The sequence below is a fragment of the Tauraco erythrolophus genome, chromosome 12 (assembly GCF_009769465.1).
Source record: "Tauraco erythrolophus isolate bTauEry1 chromosome 12, bTauEry1.pri, whole genome shotgun sequence".
Classification (NCBI taxonomy): Eukaryota; Metazoa; Chordata; class Aves; order Musophagiformes; family Musophagidae; genus Tauraco; species Tauraco erythrolophus.
Genome location: NC_141476.1, coordinates 8,373,939 through 8,396,683, shown reverse-complemented (window position 1 = coordinate 8,396,683; position 22,745 = coordinate 8,373,939). Strand labels below are relative to the sequence as shown.

At 45.9% G+C, this 22,745-nt stretch overlaps 1 protein-coding gene across 1 annotated transcript in view; it reads left to right on the top strand.

The window, feature by feature from the left end:
- The first annotated feature begins 8,636 nt into the window (after positions 1-8,636).
- The window catches only part of SYNPR (synaptoporin), a 105,550-nt gene continuing 91,441 nt past the window's right edge, over positions 8,637-22,745 (top strand). The window contains exons 1-2 of the mRNA XM_086619064.1: positions 8,637-8,654; positions 8,734-8,799. Of these exons, the coding sequence (XP_086475190.1) occupies positions 8,637-8,654; positions 8,734-8,799 (84 nt within the window). The remainder of the gene's footprint in view (positions 8,655-8,733; positions 8,800-22,745) is intronic.

Genomic DNA, 22,745 nt, shown 5'->3' with positions numbered 1-22,745 from the left:
TGGCTGCAGCTACTTGAGATTTTTGTGCTGGGCTGTTCCTGCTTTCTTTTTAATTACCCTTTTGGTTATGTCTGTAGTTTTTAAATTTCTTTTTATTATTTTTCCATTCTACTTTTCTACTTTAGTTTTCATGCTGTTTCTCACATTTGGTAACACCCTATGACTTTTGTGTTCATGGTCTCCACCCGCTCTCTGTCCTGCAGGGTCTCCTGGTGTTTCTCTTTCCAGTAAAGAAGCACGGTCTAAGTTCTTCAAAACAAAAGACAGTTGCTTTCCTGCAGCTTCAGGGACTGTGGGTATTTAGACAACTCAAAAAGGGTATTTCTAACCAGATAAGAAGGGTAATTCATCCTTGTGAGAGCTAGGTGCTGTTTGGTAAGTAGGCTGGTTGGTTCTCTGCTTTACGGTGCCTAAATAATAACTAGATTCCTTCAGAAACAATTTGAGAGGAAGAGCTTTCCCCTTTCCTACTGTTCCTGGGGCAGAGGAGAGGCTGGCCAGAGATTGGCTGTTTGTGAGGATCCAGTTTCTGCTCTACCTTGAATATGAATTCAACAGGAATAGACAGTAAAAGTTTCTCACTTTTTTTTTTTTAATTTTAATCTTTCCACTAAATCTTAAAAAAACTTGGAATATTTTTTTTTACTAGTTTCAATACAATGAAACACAAATGTAAATTCCCCACATATTTAAAAACTCCTCCCTGGGAGCAGAGAATGGATTTCAGTGTTCTCAACAGCGCTATAAATAGTATGTCAGCAATCAGCATGACTTGTAACAGTTTTAGCCAGATTTGCAGATCTGAAGGAAATTCAGATAAAGTTTAGCATGAGAAAGGGATGTTATGTTAATTGCTATGAAAGGGAATGTCTCCAGTTGTTTTTTTGGTGGTTATCTATTGTTTTAAATAGTTCTCTCTATGACAGGTAATAAATACTCTGTTTTGAGCTGCTATTGATAATCTGACTTCATGCTGGCAAACCAATTTCATAGATTTCTAGGTTGGAAAAGACCTTAGAGATCATCCAGTCCAACTGTCCCTAATCTCCCATTAAACCATATCCTTAAGTAGTTCATCCACCCTTTTCTTAAACGCATCCAGGGATGGGGACTCAACCACCTCCCTGGCAGCCTATTCCAGGGGCTGACAACCCTTTCAGAGAAGAAATACTTTCTAACATCCAACCTGAATCTCCCCTGACTAAGCTTATACCCATTTCCTCTTGTTCTATCACCCATCACTAATGTAAAGAGCCCTTCCCCCACCTCCCCACCATCCCTTCTCAATCATACTGTTAGAAGAATTTCCAATTAAATCCAGCAAAGTTTTTTATTAAAACCTAAAGGTTTACAACAGTGGTTCTTGCTCAACCCCAAAGCTTGAGAAAGCAGTTGGGAAAACAGTGTGAGGAATGCAAAGATAACGTGAATTGCCTGCAAGGGGAGGGGGGGCTGATGTTTGGTGATGTTATGGGCAGCCTCTGAGATTTGTAGGTTCTTGCTTTCCCATAATTTACACTTGTCTAGTCCATTTTCTGTTTCTGATCCCCAAAAGCAGGATATAGAGAGTTGCTAATTTCCTATAAGTATCTCAAAATGCTGTTGCAGATTACAGGAATCGGTGGCATGTCTAACTCTTCTATCTACCCATCGAGTACCAATCAGATGCCTTTTACAAGAGCATCCAAGGGGTCACTGACTTTAATACCTTCTCTGGCCAGGCTTTCCCTAGTGAAACTACTGAGTACTTTGATCTTATTTGTAGCATCCCCCTCACTGCTGTAACCTTGCCTGGGCTGTGCAGCAGCTGATGCTTTGCTTCTCAGCCTGGCCTCATCTGCAGCCCTGTGCGTGGGGCATGCTCTGGAAAGGATGCTGTGAGCTTGAACTTTCCCTGGCTGGAGAAAGAGGCTGGATTTTCCTCCCATGCTTTGCATGAGAGCTCAGAGCAGCAGGTAGCAGGGTAAAAGGTAAGTAGCATTTTTAAGGAGAAGGAGCTCTTGCTGCTCTCTGAAGGGATGGGGCACCAGCTCCTCCAGCCTGTGGCTGCACATGGAGTTACATGGGTATGTTTTGGAGAGCGATGGTGTTTGGGATGGTTCCTGTCCTTCGCATTTTTATTAGCTATCTTACACAGCCAGCTGTGAAAAATGCCTTCCAACTTGCAGGGCTGTGCTGGTATGAATTCGAGGATTTTGATGGGTTTGGTTTTTTCCACTTCATGTTTTGGGATGTTTTGCACCTACTGTGCTGCTGAATTTTAGAGCTTTAATCCAGACTGAGAGAGGCAAATAAATGCTCCGCTAGCAAGGGAAGGACAGGGGAAATACCTTTTGGGATACAGAGGTATGCAGCGTGCCGACCTCATCCCTTCCTAAGGATGTAAGTGGTGTGCATGTCCTTTATACCAGTGCTCAGGGCAAAGTTTGGGTTTGTGATATTATTCAATCCTCACTCTGGCGAGGTGAACCCTCTCCACCACTGGCTAGCCTTGACCTTCTGATCCTTTACCCTGAAAAGAGGTTTTCTCATGCAAAACAGCAGCAAGGTGGGTTTAGGGTTTTGCTATTGCTCTGGTGCCCTAAATACATGTTGGGCCAGAGCACATCAGGAATGTGCAGATGTGTCCCTCGTGGGGCTGGGATAGCTGAGGGCATCATCTCCACGCATGATATGGTGCAAGCACCTTCCTCCGTGGTTACCCTAAAGCAGCTCTGGTTTCTGCTGCTGTACCTCGGAGCCAGTGCACTGACATTTTCCCTCTTCCTTTAAGAAAAAAAAGTCTAGCATTTAAACATTTGCTTTGGTAAAGGATGAAATGGAAAAGTAGGTCGGATTTGAAGAATCCCAGCCCTGACAGTGTCCCTTCTAGAGCTCCAGCCCCAAGTTTTTGGAGAGAGACAGAATATGACTGCCACAGTGCTTCTCACGCTCATCTGTGCTCATTTTGTTCCTGTGTACAAAACCACCCTGAAAATTCCCAGGATAAATTATATCCCCATGCTTTTAAGGGAAGGATTTGATTGCTAGAAATATGTCTATGAAATGAAGCTACCCCTGTTTGGCTCCTTTGAAACTTAGCTGGGTTTTACCAGGAAGCAAGGTTATTTTTTGCTTTTAAATGGTCTAAGCTAAATTAGCTGGAACCTAATTACAGAATGCTTTTGATTAAAGCCAGACAATGTGCTCTGGAAGCTAGGATCAAAAATGACAAGACTTGATGTCAGTGAAGGATTAAGAAGGAAAAGAAAAATGACTGATTAATTTTTAAAATCAAATCAGGATCGCTCTTTGTACATGAAACAAAGGTTGCAGCGAAGTCAGGCAATCCTTTTGGATTTGGGGAAAACTTGACTTTCAATAATAGAACTTTTAATTTCATTTCATTTGCACGTAACTGAAATCCAAAAAGAAACACCAAAGATGACTTCTGCAGCTATTCTTAGAGATCAGGAGGGAAATAATTGTAAGTCTTGTAGAAGATCTAGGAATCTCATTAAGATAGTTTGACTTGTAGACATGATACTTTTGGTCAACATCAGCTGTGCAGCCAACAGCTGGCTGCTCGCTTTAATCACTGAACCTTTAGAAAGTGCTCCATAATTATTCTCATGCCATACTCTGAAAACGACCCTGCTTAAAGAAATTGTGCATGTTACTAGAAAAAACAAACGCTGATTCAACAAAGCTCCTTTTAAAAACACTTTTGTACCTTTAGCTTAACAACGAGCAATGGCCTCGCTGCTCTAATGATTTGAATCCTGAAAACTTTTTATTATCAATTTGGCAATGTATTGAGGCATGTCTTTTTTCCAAGATATTTTGCTCTAAACCAAGCACATGTCAGTTTCTGTATGCAGTTTTTTTCAGCTTCTGACAGTGGAATATTCTGCAACGCTGTGGCATTTTAGTTTATTGACCTTAACACATGGCATAGGGAGTCGATGTCCTTGTTTGGTCCTATCTTCTGGGCACAAGGAAATTTAGGAAATGAAGTTCCTTGGGAAATGAGATTTCTTAAGTATTATTAATAGGCTGGGGTGCAAACCTAGAATTTGAAAATAGAACAAGGAGGGAGGCCCATGGGTGTTGGAAAATGTGATACAGGAGCTGGCTGGGACCTAAGGGGCAGAGACTGGTCTCTCCCACGGATCCTCCTATGTGTTTTCTGATCACATGGAAAGCAATTCTTGGCTATACCAAGGCCTCATATTTTGTTTCTTATCTGTTATTAGATTTTAGAGTAATGACATCAAACAAATGAAGCCAAGCCATGAAATGACTGGCAATTGGCATTAGGATGGGAGGGTGAATTGCCTCATGGCAGGAAAAGGTTAAAATCTCCCTGGTGCAGAATACAGCCTCAGGGGAAAATATTGTAACCTAATCAAAATGGCTGGTAGCTTTGAAAACAATGGAAAGATCCAAGAGGCGGCACTAAGCTCTCCTTTTCCAGGGATAATGTTTCATGAACAAATTTGATGGAGACCCTGGGAGGATGAAATTACCCTCGACAGTGTGTATCTTGAGAAGAGTGACAGGTAGAGTGTGAGACTGAGGCCTGGCTGGAGCTGGGAAATCTGGTGTGCTAAGCGCCATATGGTCCTCCTAACGCGTGTGTGAGACCTCATTTCCACACCCAACTGCTCACAAAAAAAATAGCACTGGTGCTATCACCAGTCGCCTTAAACTCACTTCATAATGGGGTGACCCCACCGTCTGGTCCTCACTGCTGCAGCCTGGGTGAGCCATGGGTCATAGGCTTTGTGCTCCGCCACGTGCAAGGAGAAATGCATTTTCAACTATCTACTTTTTATAGATGTGCGTGCATATATCTGTTAACGTCCAGTCTAGCAGATCCAGAGATTGTTCCCTACCATTTCCCCATTAGCAGATAGAAGTAAGATTTAAATCAAAGATGTCCCAAGCAAAGACAAATCCCTGCTGTCCTCTTTCAGCCCCTCGGGGCTGGCATGACTCTGCCTGCCGCAGCCCTGGGCAGGGGCAGCGTCGCTGCCATCCCCAAAGTTAGTGTCCTCTTCTTGCAGAGGCAGTTTCTTCATTCCCACAGGCACAATTTGGTCCTGAGCCACGCGCTCAGGAGCATTACTGGCACAGCCAAACCTGTATTGATCTGCTGCTTGCATTGATCTCATGCCTTCCAGCTCAGCGTGGTCTGCAGTCCACAGGTGTGGAGCAAAAGGCTGAATTTAGTTGACTTGGTGCTTGGAGGACACAGAAGGAAACTATTTGCCAGCATACAGGTTCAGGCAGGTCAGAAGAAGTTTGTCACAAATCTTTTTGGTTAAGCCCTGGGAAGAAAACCTTTTCAAGGTAAGAGTGAGAAGTAGGCACCTCTTGATGCTTTGCCTGCTGACACATAACATCTAAGAGATGTAGTTCTTACCCTTGCCATTAATCAGGGAAGCTTCCTACTTTCTGTACCCTGATGAAAAATCAGGGTACATGCTTTCTAGGAACAGCAAAGAAATTGCTACTTGTAGCTGGACAAGCTTGAGGACTTTAGCTTTTAAACTTGTCATATCAGGGTTCATGGCAATTAAATTAATTTTTCCAAAGTGAAAAGGGAAGATCACTAAAGCAATAGTTTCCTGTGGGGCACTTTGGTCCCCAGCAGTGATGAAGGGCTAGCATTGCTGCTTCCCCTATGGCACTGGTGGACCCTGTCCAAGGAAAGGAAACACTGGGAGGTTCCTGTCTTTAGGGACCACACTCATGATGTGAGGTCCTGTCCCTGTGAAACACTTCTGGTCTCCCCAGACTACATTTCACTCATCATGAGGATTTGTAACTGCACCTCAAATGGCATTTTTTGATTAATGCGTGTCAAGGTGTGAGAACAGTGAATATAATGCAGTGTCTTGGTGTATAGGCTCTTGCTGTATCTCCAGTACCTGCAGACATATCTCTGCTAGTTTGAATGTACATTTCAGAGTGTGTTTCACCATGTAGTATAAAAAAAAGTGTGGATCTCTAATGTTATTTGCAGAGCAGGGTTTGTACTAGAAGGTTCAGGAACTGTGAAGGAGATGCTCTTATGAGCTAACCAGGACCGTGTGTAAAGAGAGCAGCTGTGAAAGCCAAAGAGAGACACTGCCATATTGAAGTACAAATGCCAATAGCCATCTGCAAGACTTAATAACGCCTAGAACAGGCACCAAGCGCTGACTAAAATCAGGTTGCTGATTTGCCATGGTTCTGCAAGGATTTCCAGCCAAAGTGGGAGCTGAGGTGGGAATGGCCGAGCACTGAAGAGCACCAAGCCAAAACACAGCAGGGACAGTAGAAAAGGAATAGAAAACACAGCACGAGGGAGCTCCTGTAGCTGCTGCAAGCCTAAGCATGCTGAGCTAGAGAGCAGCAGGGAAACCGTCCCAGTCTTTGAGAGGGCTCAACCTGATAGTGGCAAATGTCTTAAGAATATTTACTTTTGGTTTTCTGCCTTTGACAATTTTTGAGTGGTCAAATACTACTAAAAGTTTCAGGATTACCATAGAAGGTAATTAATAGAGTGAATGAATAAGGTTTCCAGTTCTCCATGACAGTCAAAGGGAAATTAGATATATGTTTCTTCCAGAATATCCTACCCATACATTTAAGGAAAAAAGATTCTCCGCATCTCCCCAGTCTACTGCTCAGTTATGCCTTTACAAAATGCTTCAGTATTTTTTTTGAATGTCTCGGGAGGTTTTCGAACTGCTTCAATACATCCGCAGCTGTTAAGTCTCTCCTTGAAAGAAGCCTATTAAAGGAAACAGCACATGAGAGTCATGGTAAACCGCAAGCAATGAAGCTTTCCCACAGCCAAGAATTTTGGTGGTTACTCGTGCTGGTACAAACTAACTGTGGCTGATACTGGACATTAGAGCGGGAAAACTCTGCAGGGGGGAGCATGGTTACCCTGCTATTCTTGAGGACTGAACTAATTCTTTTTTCAAGCGTGAGAGCTGAAGGTGAGTGGCTGGCAGTGACCTAGCCCCACAGCTCTGCACCAGTGAGGGAAGCTGTGGCTGAAAGTCAAGAGGGCAAATTTTGTTTCACTACCTGCTTGTGCCTTTTGGAGACATAGGGATGCTCTGTCCCTAAGGACCTGTGAAGGGACTCCGCCTCCCACAGCACTAGGCCACCAGCAGGCAGTTAATAGAATTACTGAGAAGTGTTTTGTATTTTCTAGAGGTTGTTATTTAAATAAAGAAGCTTCCTTGATTACATTTTGTAAGGAAAAGTTCTCCATTTTTCTCTCTTGTTTTTCTCCAAAGGTGGGAAGGAAGGAGGACACAAAATACAACTGCTTTGTGGTGTTTTCTTTTTTAATTGAAAAAATGAAATGTAATTGTAATTCTGACCCCCAAAGCTACTTTGATAAGATAAAAAAAGAATATTTTAAAAAAAATATTACTAGACCCAGTCCCTTTGCTGCCAGACTTCAGCTGGGTTTGTTGCAGATCCATAACTTCGACACAAAATCCTCTGCCTCAAATTCCAATGAAACCTTCAGAAATTTCTTCCCCCACACATGCATCTTGTCTATTCCAAGAATACATTTGGATTTTTTTTTTTTTTAAATAGAGCTTTAGTCTGAGCAAAACTAATTGACTTATTAAACTTTTGCAGATGGCTGATTCCTTACAGGGCATAAAAGCTTCAGGTATTTTTTAGGTAGGTATTGTAGTCCCTGACCTACTTAGGGCCCAAATCCTATTTGAGCACTGGTGTCCTTCTAGTAACACAATGGGTTGTCAAGGTGGCAGTTAAGTGAATATGCAAACATTTGCAAAATCTGGGCCTAAATCTAGTTACTGGATATGTGTTGTTAAACAAACTGATGGGTTTGTGCCCTCAGCTATTTCCTGAGCCTTTGATGGGGCAGAACCTGGCTCAACACTAAACCCTCATGGTGATGTTTTAATGTCACAAGGAACTGGCAATGCTGTCAGCGAGCAAGAGCAACACGAGTGTGGACGGACACAGGGAACTGCTGCTCCTGCCAGCTTGTGCCGCCCAGGATATATTACAATTATTAAGGCTATGTTGGGAAACGAGGCCAGAACGATGGCAACGCAAGACAGAGAACGCGGTTCTGCTGTCAAGGAAATGCTACAGAGGCAGGAGGGAGCCGCGCTTCGAGAGCAGGCAGCAGAGCCGCAGCCCTGCGGCCGCGGGGGGCCGGGGGCGGCAGGCGAGTCCGCCCCGGGGGGGCGAGAGGGGAAAGAAGGACACGGTGCGATGTGGTGCCACCCACGGTCCCTGCCGCTCCCACAAAAAACATTGATAGTTTCTGGGGGGGAGGCAGTTTGTTTTCTTTTTTTTTTTTTTTTTTTTATCTTTCCCCGACGTCTTCCTTTGCCTTCCTGCCCCGAAATAAAAATTGCTTTTTTTAAAAAAAAATATATTAATAATTTTGAAAAGTGGCGGCGCGACCGCGGAAAGGCGCGCTGCGGGAGCGGGCGGAGGCCGGAGCGGTGCCCGGGCGCGGGGCGGCTCCGCGGGGCGGTGCGGGGGGCGCGGGGCCCCGCCCGGCTGCTCCGCCCGGCGTGCGCGGGGGCAGCGCCGCGCATCCCCGGCTGGCGGGCGGCTCCGCTCCGCTCCGCTCGGCTCCGCGGGGCTGCGGCGCCATGGAGGCGGTGGACCAGGTACGCGGAGCCCCCCGGGAAGGCGGGCGGGGGGGAGCGCGGAGCGGGCGCGGTGCTGACTCCCTCTTTCTGCCCGCAGCTCGCCTCCGCGGGCACTTTCCGCGTGGTGAAGGAGCCGCTGGCCTTCCTCAGGGTGCTCGAGTGGGTGAGTCCCCGGAGAGGGGTGTCGGGCAGCGGTTCGGGCGGTGGGCTAGCGGGGGGAGTGTCCCCGAAGTGGGCGCACGGCGCTGCGCCCCGCGGAACAGGTGGGAGCCGGGCTAGGACAGCGGCGGGGGCTGCGGAGGTGCTGGGGACACGGGGCCGGGGGCGAGGGGCTGAGCCTGGGGACTCTCATCCTACAGCGATGTGGCCGGCGGGGCGGGCCGGGGGCTGGGTTTGTGAGTGCCCCCCCCCCCCCCATCCTTGTGCTGGATGTAAACGATTTTTTTTTTTTTTTTAAACGGGGAAAAATTAAATAATAAAAAAATCCTCATTATGCGTTTAGCAAACTTGTCTCTGGGCCGAGCGGGGAAGGAGGCAGATAATTGGTTTGCGGAGCGATGTCACTGTTTGTTGCTCTGATGCTCATTCGTAGTGAAGTCTGCAGGTCAAATGACATTCATCGCCAGTAGGTCTGCGGGAGGAAAGAGCTTCTCTGAACGGAAAGTTCAGAACATGTCATGGAGGATTAATCACATTCCCCTAACGCCGACTGGCTGGGGAATTATGTAAGCCGCGTATTTTGGGGGGCGCGTGCGGGTGCTTTTAGCCACATGTTCGCACCCGCCGTGCGCAGTTGGGCTGCGGGGTGTTTGCGAGGGGGTGTTTTGGTGTGCTGGGGGCAACTGCTCGCCCTGGACCCAGTCCCTGCCTGCGGTCAGCAGCTCCACTTCCCCGCTGGGCGCCTCGAAGTGCCAGGTCCCGCAGAGCTGGGTGATGGGGCTGTGATGGTGCCATGGGCTTGGGACGAGGTGTCCATGCAGTGAGGTGACCTGTGTGCGAAGATGGACAAGGTCCCTCGTGTTCCTTGCCCAGAGGTCCCACAAACCCACCCAATGCTGCTGCTCCTGCCTCCAGGAGAAGTCAGGACATCCAGGGGTTGAGCCCCAGACCTTGGTTTGAGGGTGCTTGAACCGCTCTGCAACACTCGCCACAAAGCAGAAGAACGGGGAGCAAAGCTGTGTGTGTGGCAAATAGCTGCTGGGAGGCATGGTCTCTTGACTACCTGCCTGGTGAAGCTGTGTCTGGTGGTGGTCGGCTCTGGATGGAGGGGTGCGGGCTGTGCCCTTCGAGGAGACTGTTCCTCCCACTGCGTTGGCATCCTCAGGACAGCGACTGGGAACTCTTTTCTCTTGGCAGTTTCTTAGGTCTGTAACTTCTTCCAACAGGTGAATGTAAAAGCTGCCTCTGTCGTGGTTGAGAGCCCCATGCAGAACTCTTCTGGCTGCTCTATCTGCACATGGCCTCTTTGTGTATATATAAGCACACACGCGGCTGCGCGTAAACAGAGTTCTTCTGACACGGCTGAGGTGTGTCGGCCCTTAGCAGTAAGGGAATGGGGGAGAAGGATGCAGAGTGGGTTAACGTTTAAGATGGTGTGAGAAATTACTTTTTCCCCTTTTGACATAGAATCATAGAACGTATGAGTAGTGTATGGTGTCTCAGAGCGTGGAGAACTTTTTTTTTAAAAAAATTAATTTTTAGTTTTAAATACACTTGAAAGGCTTTTTGGATTACTCAAATTCCAGCTCTTTTCGCTTCATCTTGATGCTCCCATCTTCTTTATCCTCTCACCATGCCTACCCACTGCTATCCACCTCTCTCTACCATCTTTGGTCTCAACTAAGTGTCTGTCTCTCCCTCAGACTCCTTTTTTCAGCCTAATTATCATTTTAAACTTGAAAAAAAAGACCAAATGCTCCAGCCGATTCTGCGGCCGCTTCCACATTCTCCAGCAGCCTCGCAGCCCTTGGTGCACTTGATCAGAACAGGCAAATTACACTGCTAATTGCTGGATTTACAGCTGTTTCATTTTGGGTGTTAAATGATGTGTGAGTGGGGTTTTTTTATGGAAAAAATGCTGGTGGCAGTGAAATTTATTAAACCTACTCTTGTTAAGGCTGATGAGTTTTTCGGGGCTTTACAGTAATCACCTGTCAGAGGGTGTGACCAGTGTCCCGTGAGTGATGTGGCAGCTGAATCATAACACCTGGTTTTACAGAGTTTTAGGATTTGGGAAAGCAAGTGCAAGTAATTTCCATGTTGCCTTCTTTTGGCCTATTTGTTATCTAAAAGGGAAGTGTTAACTTCTGCTTTTGGAAAACTTACGCTTTTTTTAATGCAGATTTCCCAGAAAGCCAACTTTTGGATTTCTAGTGTGAAAAGAAAGCAGGTAGGGCACAGAGGTGGGGAAAGCCCTGTCTGCGATCTAAGAAAGGGAAAACTGGAGTTTCTGCCCTGTTGTTTGTGTACTGTAGCCCATATGCTACTCATGGCACCTCTTAACACCTCCCACTTGAGCCCTAGATTGCATCTGCAGAGAAATAAAGTTCATAGCCCAGCTGGTGATGCAGAGATTCTGAGTGTTGGGTGGCTCTTGTGCTTGAGAGAAGGCTTTGTGGTGTTGCAGCACAGATGGCAGAGGTGGGGGGGTTCCTCAGTTCCTCAGAAGGGCTGGTGGGGTGAAGAGGGTGTAGACTGAAAACATCCTCAGTTGGTCCAGGCAGCCCAGCCTTGAATTTGCACTGTTGTCTTTTGGGCAATTTGGGTAGGCCCACGGTGGCTCAGGGGTCAGCGCGTCTTTGTTAATAAACCTCTTGTACAGCGGCGCTGCTGAGATTTGTGTATAGATGAGTGGAAAGATTTGCAAGTCTGGAGACAACTGGGGTGGCCGTAGGTTTCTCAGGTGTGAAACTGTGACGGTTGCAGAAGCAATCTGTAGGTGTGCGAATTCCTCCTGACCTGTAGTTTGGCTCAGACGTGGACCTCTGTCTCGAGGAGCAGGGACTTTATCTGACCTTCTTCAGTCTTCTACTTTGACTATCATCTAACACCCAGAGAGAAGATACTGAGACAAGACTGATTCTTCTGAATATTCACAGCTCTGTAATATGTTTTCATTTGTATTTCCCGTGTACTTTGTAATCTTATTTTCAGCCAAGAAATTGCATTTAGAAACCATTAAGAGGCAACATTGGCTCAGGCCCAGGAGAGGTTAAGAGAAAGAAAGAAAAAAAAAAAAGTTACTTGTAGCAATTAAGCAAGAGTTGCATTTTTTGAACTCTACCTTGGTAATAAATTGTGTATTGAGTATGCTGATCACAAACCTGGGCTTGGAAAACTGCACACAACTGTACAAGATTGTCCCTGGGTGTTCCCAGCTTTGAGTCAACTCTGGCTCCATGGCATGTGCTGGGACACACATGTGGACAGGGAAAAGCTATATAATAGCCATGTTTGTTCTTGCTCCTCTTTGTTCCCTTGGCTGTTGCTCCATAGATCTTTGCATGAGAAGAGGGTATGCTTCTGAAGCTCCTTTCTCATGATAATCTGCTGTGGCACTGCGACCAGTTGCAATGTCATGAACACTATTGCAAGTTCACTGGAGAAAGGACCCTCCTGTACGTGCACTGGGCAACAATGGATAAGGAAAGATGAAAGAGAAGAAATATGTTCATTCATCTCCCTGGATTAATTTCAGTCCTGTGGATCTCTGGATGTGTTTAGACTGTTTTATTGGGATCTACAAATAGTGAGCAAGACAAGCACATTTGTCAGTTGTGATGCATTGGTTTCATTGGTGCATTGTTGTGTCTCTGGAGCCCTACAAAAACACATCAAGTGAAAAGCAGGGCTCTGCCCATCACAGTGTGATGTGCATATGAACTGCCTCATGTATAATCAGGTGGTTACCTGCAGAAATATTTTTGTAAAAATGGAAACTTTGTATCACTAGGCTGAGGTTTTTGATTACATCTTCCTCATGGTGATTTGCCACAAACAACTTTCCTTCTGCAGACCCAAACAACCTGACATATGTAGATTTCTGTGTAAAATAATGGGAGCTGCGGTGCTGCCCATAACACCTTTCCCCACAACCCTTGATGAACAGCAGAGATGCAGAAACTCCACCGTTTTGTGAGTTGGGAGGTGCTGTGATTGCCTTGCTGATTATCTGCAGGTGGTTGTTTTAAAATACCATGCAACAAGCTCCCTGCTCTACCAGCTTGCAGCCCTGTCTAGGTTGGTATGGGCACAGCAGAGGGGATATTTTGGGCACAGAGATGGTACAAATGGCTCTGTCTAAGGCAGTGCTGCTTGTGTCAGGGCAGATGTGAGTCATTTATGTTGCAGGATGAATTTTGTGGCTTCTGGGGCTTTTCTTGATAGGACAACTTGGAAGTGGACATCAGGATGTTCAGTGAACCCAAATGTGTCTGAATTGTTGTTTTAATTCTTGCCTTTGTGCAGAAAAAATACGTACCAGGCCTTGCATGACCGCATATCATTGCTGCTCATGAGCATCTTCATGGGATGTGCTAAAGATTTCCAAAGCAGTGCAAGGCATTTGGACAACAAATCTCCATTCATCTCTGGTGAAAATTGGACAAAGGAATTGCAAGGCAGTTTCAAAAATCCATGTGTACGCGGGCCAAGCTAACCTTGCTTTGCTTCCTTGCCTTCACAATGTGATTATTTGCCTGGTGAGCCAGGAAAAAGGCCAGGCTCTTGCCAGCCTGGCAAGAGTCAAGCTCGCTTTGATTGTATAGCTTCTGAAAGGGTTAGCACCCCTTGCCTTGCACACAGATGTGTGTTTGGAAGGCAAAGGGAATCTGAATCTTGAAAGACTGATAATAAGTCTTGTCTTTTGTCCTAATGCTGATTGCTCATCTGGCCATGGAGTACTTTTGTTGGATTATATTTGTATGCATATGAATGGACATAAGTAGCTGCATGCTTTCAAGTGTGTCCTAGAAAAGCCTCGATATCTTGAGATGCTGAAAACAAATGGAAAAAAATAAAGAAGGTAATGCTTGCATGAGGCATGTGTGATTAGTAGTTTGCTCTGTGTAGTGTATTATGGTCCTGAGATATTTTATAGTTGCTTGAGACTCTTCATCACGTTTGCTTGTGCTTGTTTGGTTTTGCTTAACTAGAAGGCTGCTATCTACTCTGGCATGGGCGGAGACTTTAGGTGATAGAGCAGGGTAACCTTGCTGAAGCTTAGTGCTTCTCATGGATGCAGGGCTAGAAGATTTGGGTGTTTCTTCTTCTCTACCTACTTATTGAAATATAAGCCTTAATTAAAAGAATCTTTCTTCCTGCTGATGTTGCTTATGCAATGCCAGGTTCAGCTGCTGCATTTAGTGCTGGGTCCATCTGTCTTGATGTGTGAGATGACAATACATTTTTTACCTGCATTTGTGTAATTTTTTTGGTATCTTCCTTGGAATGTAGGTACTTAGCTGTTCTTGAAAACCCGGTCACAGTTACTACCTCAAAGGTCTTATATGTGTAGTGCCAGGTCAATAAAACTTGTGCCACTTAATCAAAAAGTGTAAATCCATTTCTATGGTATTTTAATATTAGGAGGGTAATTATTGTGTAACTAACCCTTCTCTGTAATCTGTCATTAATTAGATGATTTTGTATAGGCAGCTTAGCATAATGCATGCAAAATACACTGCAGCTCTGTACAGACACAAATTGCCCCAGTGAAACAACGGGATGTGAAGTGTCCAAGAGACCCGAGCCCTGCGAACAGCCTTCATCAGTCCTTGTCACTGGACGTATGACTTCTGAACGCATATCGGGGCATCGGTAACCTGCAGCAGGAAACTCCGTTGGACAATTTATTTTTATTAGGAAGAACTGGGAGGTGGATTTTGCTGTTAGACATGAGGATCTGTTGTGTGCAATAGGAAAGATCTGAAAAGTTTTTGTAGTCTTGCTGAAGACAGATGTGAAAGCCGTATGTCACCCCATCAGGGGGACTGAGATAAAGGCAGCAGGAGCAACAGTAATGCCCATGTGATGTTTTACCTCCTGGTCTTAAAGTCTCAGCTTCTGGGAGTCTTGTGATTCTGAAACCTTTGGCTTTGAAAAACCATGTGCTTTTAGATCACGGTAGGAGAAGAAGGATGGAAGCCCTAAAAACTGAAAACCCATAAGACAAATGAAAGAGCAGGAAATCTGTCTTGTGATCCTGTGGTTTTACGCAGACTGCAGAGAGATGGCTGTTGTGCACGCTGTTCACATAGAATCATAGAATGGTTAGGGCTGGAAGGGACCTTCAAAGGTCATCTAGTCCAACCCCCCTGCAAGGAACAGGGATATCTTTATAGATATGTTTATCTGCGTGTGTATCTTGTTGGAAACTGAGAACTGTGCTAATCTTGTCCCATTGAAAAGTTGCTGTTAAAATGGTACAAATACTGGTACAGGCAAAGAGGGGAGGAGAAAAGGTCAGCAATGCCTGACCACATTTCAAATAAAGGATATCTTTCATCTGAAAAGTGCCTACCATTTTCTACTTAGGCTTACGTTGTGATCTTCGAAGAGTTGATTTTAAAAGGTCACCTAACAATTCATTTAAATCCTTATGATTCTCAAGCAGCCCAGAATGAGACCTGCTATAAACGAGTTATGTAGGATTAGCACATGTGGTTGAGATACAGCACTCCAGGAGGCAGGAGGCTTTGGAGTTAGGTACTGCTTCTGTGGAAATCTCTGGGTGAAACTGGTAAAATCTCCTCATGGAAAGCCACCTTCTTGATGGCAGAATCTGCTGGCATTGACTGAGTGTGGCTGTGCAAAGCATTAGGAATAGAAGATGAGGAGAGAGGCTCATTAATGCTAAATTTGATTATATATGCAAACTAGGTTTCTATGAAAGGAAGAACAAAAATGATCTGACTTTCAAACTAGCAAGAAGATGCACGGAGATAGAGGGTTCTGCCATTAGACATACACGGTTAAATTCTCCTTGCCAATTTTTATGAGGGAGATGTTTCAGTCATCACTCCTGTAAATCAGCATCTGCATAATTGGAGCCCCGGGTAAAAGCCCTGCATGTTGACATCTCTTGATTCAAATGTTGCAGTCGGGGGAGGACAGGCTTGGGCATGCTTGTGATAAAACCTTTTCATCGTTTGGGTCCTGTGGTCCCTGAGTTAACCTGGATTCATGGCACTACATGTGATCCCAAGGGGCAGGAGACCTCCTGGTCACTGGCTGAAGTCTCTGCTCTGCCCTGGGAGAGGGGACCTCCTCCTGATGCAGAAGGGGAGAGGCAGAAAGCAGGTAACGCTGAGCTCTGTGCAGGGCTGGCGATGGAAGGTGAAGTGCTCGTGCCACACCTCTGCAAATGCAGCTTTCTCCTTTGGCACCAGATAAAAGCGATTCAGTGGCATTATTGTCCTGGGATGCGGTATAGAAAACAGCACTTGTCTGTCCGTCCAGCCCAGCAACTGACCAAAGGGGTCTTAATGGCTTTTACTCTCAGGGGGAGATCTACAAAGTGCTGTGAAGAACATTATGGAAAGAAGCGTACGGTGTGGAGGTGCTGCTTTTAAGGTGTGCGTTCAAAGTGACGCAGGTACTGCAAAGTGTGACGTAGTTGCTAAGGTGACAGCTGGCTTGCTTTTTGGCAAAAGCATACTGAATACAGACAAACTGTGAGCGTTTGCTTTGTTTAGTTTGCACGGTTTTATCTTCTGGCCATTGTAGAGTCTTCTTGTGTTTGTCTTTGGAAGCAGTGTTCTCTCAGAATACTTCACTCAGTGAGAAAAGCTAATGTAGCTCCTGTTTCTTTAAGCAAATGCTTAAACCACATAAAATTATGTGAGTTTCAATGAATATAATTGTAGATACAAATTGTGGCATTAAAAGGGTTTGGTAATGGCATTCAGTCAAGTAAGGAAGTGTATTCTAAGAACCTTTTATATAGCCCCTAAAAATTTTTATTTATATAAACAAAAAATTAGGTGTTTAAAAAAAAAAAACAAATTAGATGTTTATATAAACAAAAAATATTAGCCTATGGATGTGGGCATGTCCATGGGTGCACAGTCCAGAAGATTTTTGCATGTAGTATTTGCATTTGCAAACTGCTCAAACCTAAGCTGAATGCTTGGTGAGGTGAGAACTCCTGTCGATCATGCTCAGAAGTTGGTGGTGGTGAGAGGGGAGCAAGAGTCTCGCACAAGACATACTGCCGTGGTTGAGTATTTTCATAATGCTGCTAGGGGAAAAGGATCAGCAGAGGATTAGGCTCATGTGACCCCTCAGGAGAGGGGGTTTTCCAGGCGAGCAGCCATCTGTGTCAGGAAGCAATGTTATGGTCTTCAGTGTGGAGAGGGAAGCAGAAAGGTCTCACGAGCCTAATGCCAACTTTGGTCCTTAAAGCAGTGGGGTATTGTCAGAGGCAGAGCCCGTGGGACCTGCTGGGCTAATGCTGGGGACAGCTGAAAGAGCTGCAGCCCGGAGCTTGGGATGAAAGTCGGGGGGAGATTTGTGGGCTCCTGTTCCCAGGTAAGTGCTGGTGCAGATGCCCCAGCCCCAGTTTGGCAGTGCCATCACAAGGCAGAAGTTAGCATGGGTGTTTTCAGAGTGGTCAGAAATCATGACACCCTGTGCGGGGGGCTTTTACTGAAGGGCTGGGGATGTCTCTGCTAAGAAGACCCCCAATAAGCGTCCTTAGGCACTGAAGCGTGCCAGGCAGCAGTGCGGAGGTAGTCTCCTGTTTCTCTGTGTTATGGAAGCAGGAGAAAAACTGTGGAGCAGGAAGATTTTGATAAAATGTTCTAAATGTTCAGAGGGGAGATGTACAGTCCCAGACCCACTGTCAGAAATAAATCTGATTTGGCTGTCTTGCAAAACTCCCAACTTGTCAACTTGATCTTCATCCCATGAGAAATACCAGAGCCTGCTGGAAGCAGCCTGACTGAATATTCACTAGAAGTGCTCAAGAACCTGAAGTATTGAGGGTGAAACTCTGCCCAGAAGATCTCTGAAAGAAATGCTACCTAACATCAGCAAGATCATTGATACATCAGGAAGTAATTTATAGTAACAGCTCTTCAGTAGCTTTTTGAATTTGAAAAAGAAGTTTATTTTGTCTGTTGTCAGTCTTCGCTTCTCCTGATGTTAATGCTCTGCCCTCCTGTGTTATTTCTCAGGTGATGCAAAGCCAAAGTATCTTTGGCTTGAAGTGATAAGCCTCAGCTCAAATCCTTTGGCACTTGCATGTTGGGTGCTTGTATTGGGGCCCCATGTTTGCGACTGCATTTGCCGATCTTCCTAATATTAGGTGAAAAGCCTCTGTGGCACCCCAAATTATGCTATAGAAGTAGCAATATCTTCCTTGCCAGGTTCTCAAAAACCAAGGAGACAACTGACTTCTTGGTTCAACCTCCCTGATATGGGCTGTATTACGGTGTATGGTTGCCTTCGGCATCCAAGTCAAAATACCCCAGGATGCTGGGAAATACCTTATGGTTATTTAACAAGCAAACTTGAGCCTTGCTCAAAGTGTTTTCAGAATAATCTTCTCCCTGGCTGCATGCTGGAGGTATGCTTGAAGTAAAACAAAACAAGCCAAGCCCCTCATCTGTGTGCAAGTTCAAAACCACGTAGTTACTTCCCCCTGGTACTCCTCAGGCAGAGGCAGTGTTGCACACGAAAAAATACTGCTCTGCATCAGTTGTTCACCCCACTTAAAACAACCTTCGTATGGAGAAAGTGGTGGCTGGGAGTGGTTGAACATGGCAAAGGCACTGCTCCCTGTTGGGACTGTAAGGGGGAATGGTGCCCATGGGTGTAGATCATGCCCAGCCCAATGGGGTAGGGTTTGATACTGGAAATTGGCTTATTACTGCAGAATATGTTTATTGCAATAATTATCCTTTGGAGTTGGGCAGTTTCTCCAAGTGCTTTTTTAGAGACTGTGCTTCAAAACCAAAGCAAGTGTGGGGTTCCCCCCACTGCCAAATCCAGCAGCCGGTAAACCTGGCAGAGCTCTCCCGATTGCCATCTCCAAGGGCAGTCAGCGTGCTGGAGTGGAATTACGTCCCGGTTTGAAAGAACACGCCTGCCAAAAAATTAAACAATGGATGCCTTCCTGTTTAATTTTAACATTTTAATTAAATTCTTTGCTGCTGCATGCCTTTGATCTCAGCGAGCTGATATACATGGTGTCTGCTGTTTTGTCTTAGCAGCGTTTTGTTCTAATCTTGCACATGGACACAAGGATGCAGTTGGGTATGGATGAAAGTGCAGAAGCTGCACGCTGCCAAGTACTGAGTGCATCGCAAACTGACTTTTCCAACTGGTGACCTAAGGCATGTGGACAGAGAGATTATTCACGCGTATGACTCAATAGAGCTTCTTTCTGAACATATTCTCTCCCCATTTTTAATCGGCTTCTGTGAATGGTGCTACAAGAAGAGCTTCCTTGATGGAATTACTCATTGAGAAGTTTGAGGCCAGGAGCTGAGATTTTACTGCAAAACAGGATCCATTTCAAGTGGGATAATTAATAAAGTTTGATCCCTCAGAGAGCAGAAGCAACGCTGTATGGCTTTGACTGGGTACATCTATTGATTAGTCCCAGCCAAGTGCCCGGTTGCAGAGCGTTTGGCAGGCTGCTGGCTTTCCATGCCGCCATGCAAAACATGAGTACTGAGCAGCACATAGCCCAGCAGCCCCACCGCAGCTCATTTCTGAACGCCTGGAGAAGTCTTCAAAAGAAGAGGCGGATGCTGTTGGTGGCTGGGCTCCGATGATGATGGGTGGAGGTAAGCGAGCCAGGAGCCTGCGGTGTTTTCATGGCAAGGAAAGGTATTAGAGTGAGCTCCCTCGTGTTTTATTGCCTGGGGCAGGTGACTGAGGAGCGTGTGGAGTATTTGTCCTTTGCAATTTAGGCTGGACCTAAATGCCAGGGAAGCGGCTGTCATCACTGCATCAAAAAAAAAAGCTGCTGATGGAGCTGATGTGGAAAAAGGAATTTAATTACCTTGGGGGAAAAATTATTTTTTTATCTGAGTTTTCATTTGAAACTTTGGTATTCTGGTGAGATTGTGAATGAAGAAATATTTTTGCCAGAAATGACAATATTTCAGCTCAAAAAGTTTCTGTAAAGAAACAGTGGTTGGGTCATATTCTCCTTCTCCTCTCTGCAGCCCAGAGCATCCCCATGCAATGCCCCAGGCTCGCTCCTCCCGGAGGAGTCAGTGATGGATCATATCAAGTGTGGCCCTCCTGCTCATGGGGATGGGGTAGTCCAGCTGTGGAGCCTGATTTACGGAGCAGGGACAGCGCAAGGAAGGGGCCAACCCAACTCCTTGGAGGCACAGCGTTAGTGTTCCCAGAGTAGATATTGTGAGCCCTTAGCACTGGGACTTGCAAAGAAGAGTCAATGTTTTTGGAGGGAAGGTGACAACTCTTTTGGAAAAAGATCAACAAGTCTAAAATGCAGAAAATGTCCTGGTGGAAAGTTTTCATCTGACTTTTAAGAGGGCATGTGCGTATCGGTGCGGTAGTCTGTGTTTATATTGTGTGCCTAGCCCTTTTTTTGGTCACACGTGGAGTTTTCCAGAGCTGCGCAGAGGCAGCACAGTCCACTCCGCAGACCCTCAGCGAGCCGCGTTGCCGAGCCCCCTGGTTTTGCCGCGTTGGCTCCGCGGGCTGTGCGCGCTCCCGCTCCGCCCTTGCAGCCTGTCGCTCGTGGCAGGCGGCTCGGCGGAGAGGGCACCCGTCCCAGCACAAAAGCTGTGCCTGGCCAGATTGCGAGGCCCTGGCAGGCAGCAGGAGCTGGCTTCGTGGTGGGCCGCCATACGCGGGGGACGCTGGGTGTGCCACGCGCGGAAAGCCTCCTGCCGCCGCGCGTTACACGGTGATTCCCGGGGAGGGACGATGCCATGAGCGCGAGCACCTTGCCTGTGGTCCTCCGTGGCCCGGCAGCACTCCCTGCTGTGGGGACCAAGTGATGTCACTGCTTTTTTTTTTTTTCTTCCTTTTTTTTCATCCCCTCCGTCACGTTTTCACAGCAGAAGGACAGCAACGGGAGACTGAGACAGGGCTTGAGTCTCATGGCAGAACCGATCCTGCACAGCTTGCGTTGCTGAGGACTTAAATAGAAAAGCTGTTTCTGCCATGTAGCTCACCATAGCCTAGTTCACTCATTTTTAAAAATAGTTTTCTGTCTTTTTGTTTATGTGCTCATTAGCGCCGGCCACCCATGGGTGCAGTGTTGGTTGTTGGTGCAGCTGAAGAGGCTCTGACGGAGCTAACAAATGGGTTTTTTTTCACAGCTTAGTCCTTGAAAAGTAGTGACTCAGCAATGATCAAACATCTCTGTGGGACAAACAGTTCCCAGCTATTCCCAATCTGCAATAAAGCCTGCGTGTTGCTGGGCTGCCGGGAGGCAGGGTTTGAATACCCCACATCTGTATTACTTCTGCACAGAGAGATTGCTAAGCATGTCCTGGGTGTTAGGACAAGAGTACTCTTGCTTGGTTAAAAAGATATTTTTTTCCTGGGGATTTTTACACTCCACCCCGTGATGCGCTTTGGGATGCATTCAGCTTTCTCTTCTGAATAGGGCTCCAGATGATGGAAATAAATTATCATAAATTAGAATAGATTGCACTCTTCAGCATCTCTACATCTGTCATTATGTTTCTTTAACAGTTCAGTTTAACATTTATACACACTCTGACAGCAGCTACTGGTGTGTATGCTATAAATATTGGCTTGGAGAAGACATTAATGGAGTTTAGGTAAACGTTTGACGCCGCTGAGATTCTCTTCCATATGGTGGTATGCAGCAAAAATGGGATTCAATGTGCCACGTATAGCACTCATGTATTCCCTATAGACTGGCCTTGTGGCATTTCATCAGCTTACCACGTTACCAAGAAAGTGCAGGTGCTTTCAAAGAGGAAATTGAGCTTCTCACAGTCTATTCTGGTCTTTACCACCTGTATTGTTTGTGATGTTTAAAGCCTAAATGTAGCATGTATGAATGGGATAGGCCCAAGGAAAGAGACATCTCGCAGAAGCAGTGATCAGGAATTAAGCGATGAGCTGCGGGAGCGGCTTTGCTTCGAACATGTGTGAAGAAAATCCGTGGGATTTTCTGGCCAAGATGCCATTTCATTAGAAGGTAACTGAGTAACAGGGCAAAAGCTTTGTGTGTTGGTTGGTCACGGTTGCTAAACCTGAAATTTGTGATTCTCAACTTCTGACAAAACCGTCACCGAAACCATGCCTGGAGAGCATTGCTTCAGGGTTTGAGGAGTCTGGCTTACATCCCACTGACTCACAGGAGGACAAATGGCTGAGTCCATCACAGCAAGAGACAGGAAGAAATATATTCTAGTCCCTCTGGTGTTCCTTGCCATCGTTCAACAGAATTTGGATGTCTCCTCAAGACTTTTTGTTTTGTTTGTTTGCTTTTTTGCTAGTTGCAACACCTTGATTCGAGCATCCTGATGATGTGGCTGCCTCCTCTGCAGTATTTCTTTGATTTACCCCAGTTTCAAGCTAGCGTGAGGGTAAGAAATGTGTTTTCTGGCTCGGCACTACAGAGGAGTAGTTGAGGTAGAGGAGTCAGGCAGCCCAGCCTCCGCGCTTGATGTGGGGCCCTGGGAAACATCTGGCTCGTGCCAGCCCTGGGGCACATCTGCTGCAGAGAGGAGCACGGCTGCTTCATTTGCCCCTGTGTAATGCAATGTAAGTAATGAAGTAACTGCAGTGTACAAACTGGCTCGAAGCAGGGCAAGCTGAAGAGAAAGTGCTCCCTTCACACTGTAAATTGCTAAAGGTCTTTATGATGCCAGTGAATTAAAAATCTGAGAAGAAAAAGCCCTCCAGTGCTGTATGTTCAAGACGCATCTTTTAAAAGCTGCTGGTGGGGAGGGGAAGAGATAACTTATCTGAATGGAAATGGATTTCAAGTCTGTATCTTGTACAATTCTGGGTTACTGCAAAGGAAACAGTGTATTCCTTGTCACTTGGAGAGCTGCAGAAATTTTTGTGTGGATTGAATGGGTTTCTGTGATAATGTTACCTCTTTTGATCTGAATTGTTAGCCAAATTTTCAGAACTTTG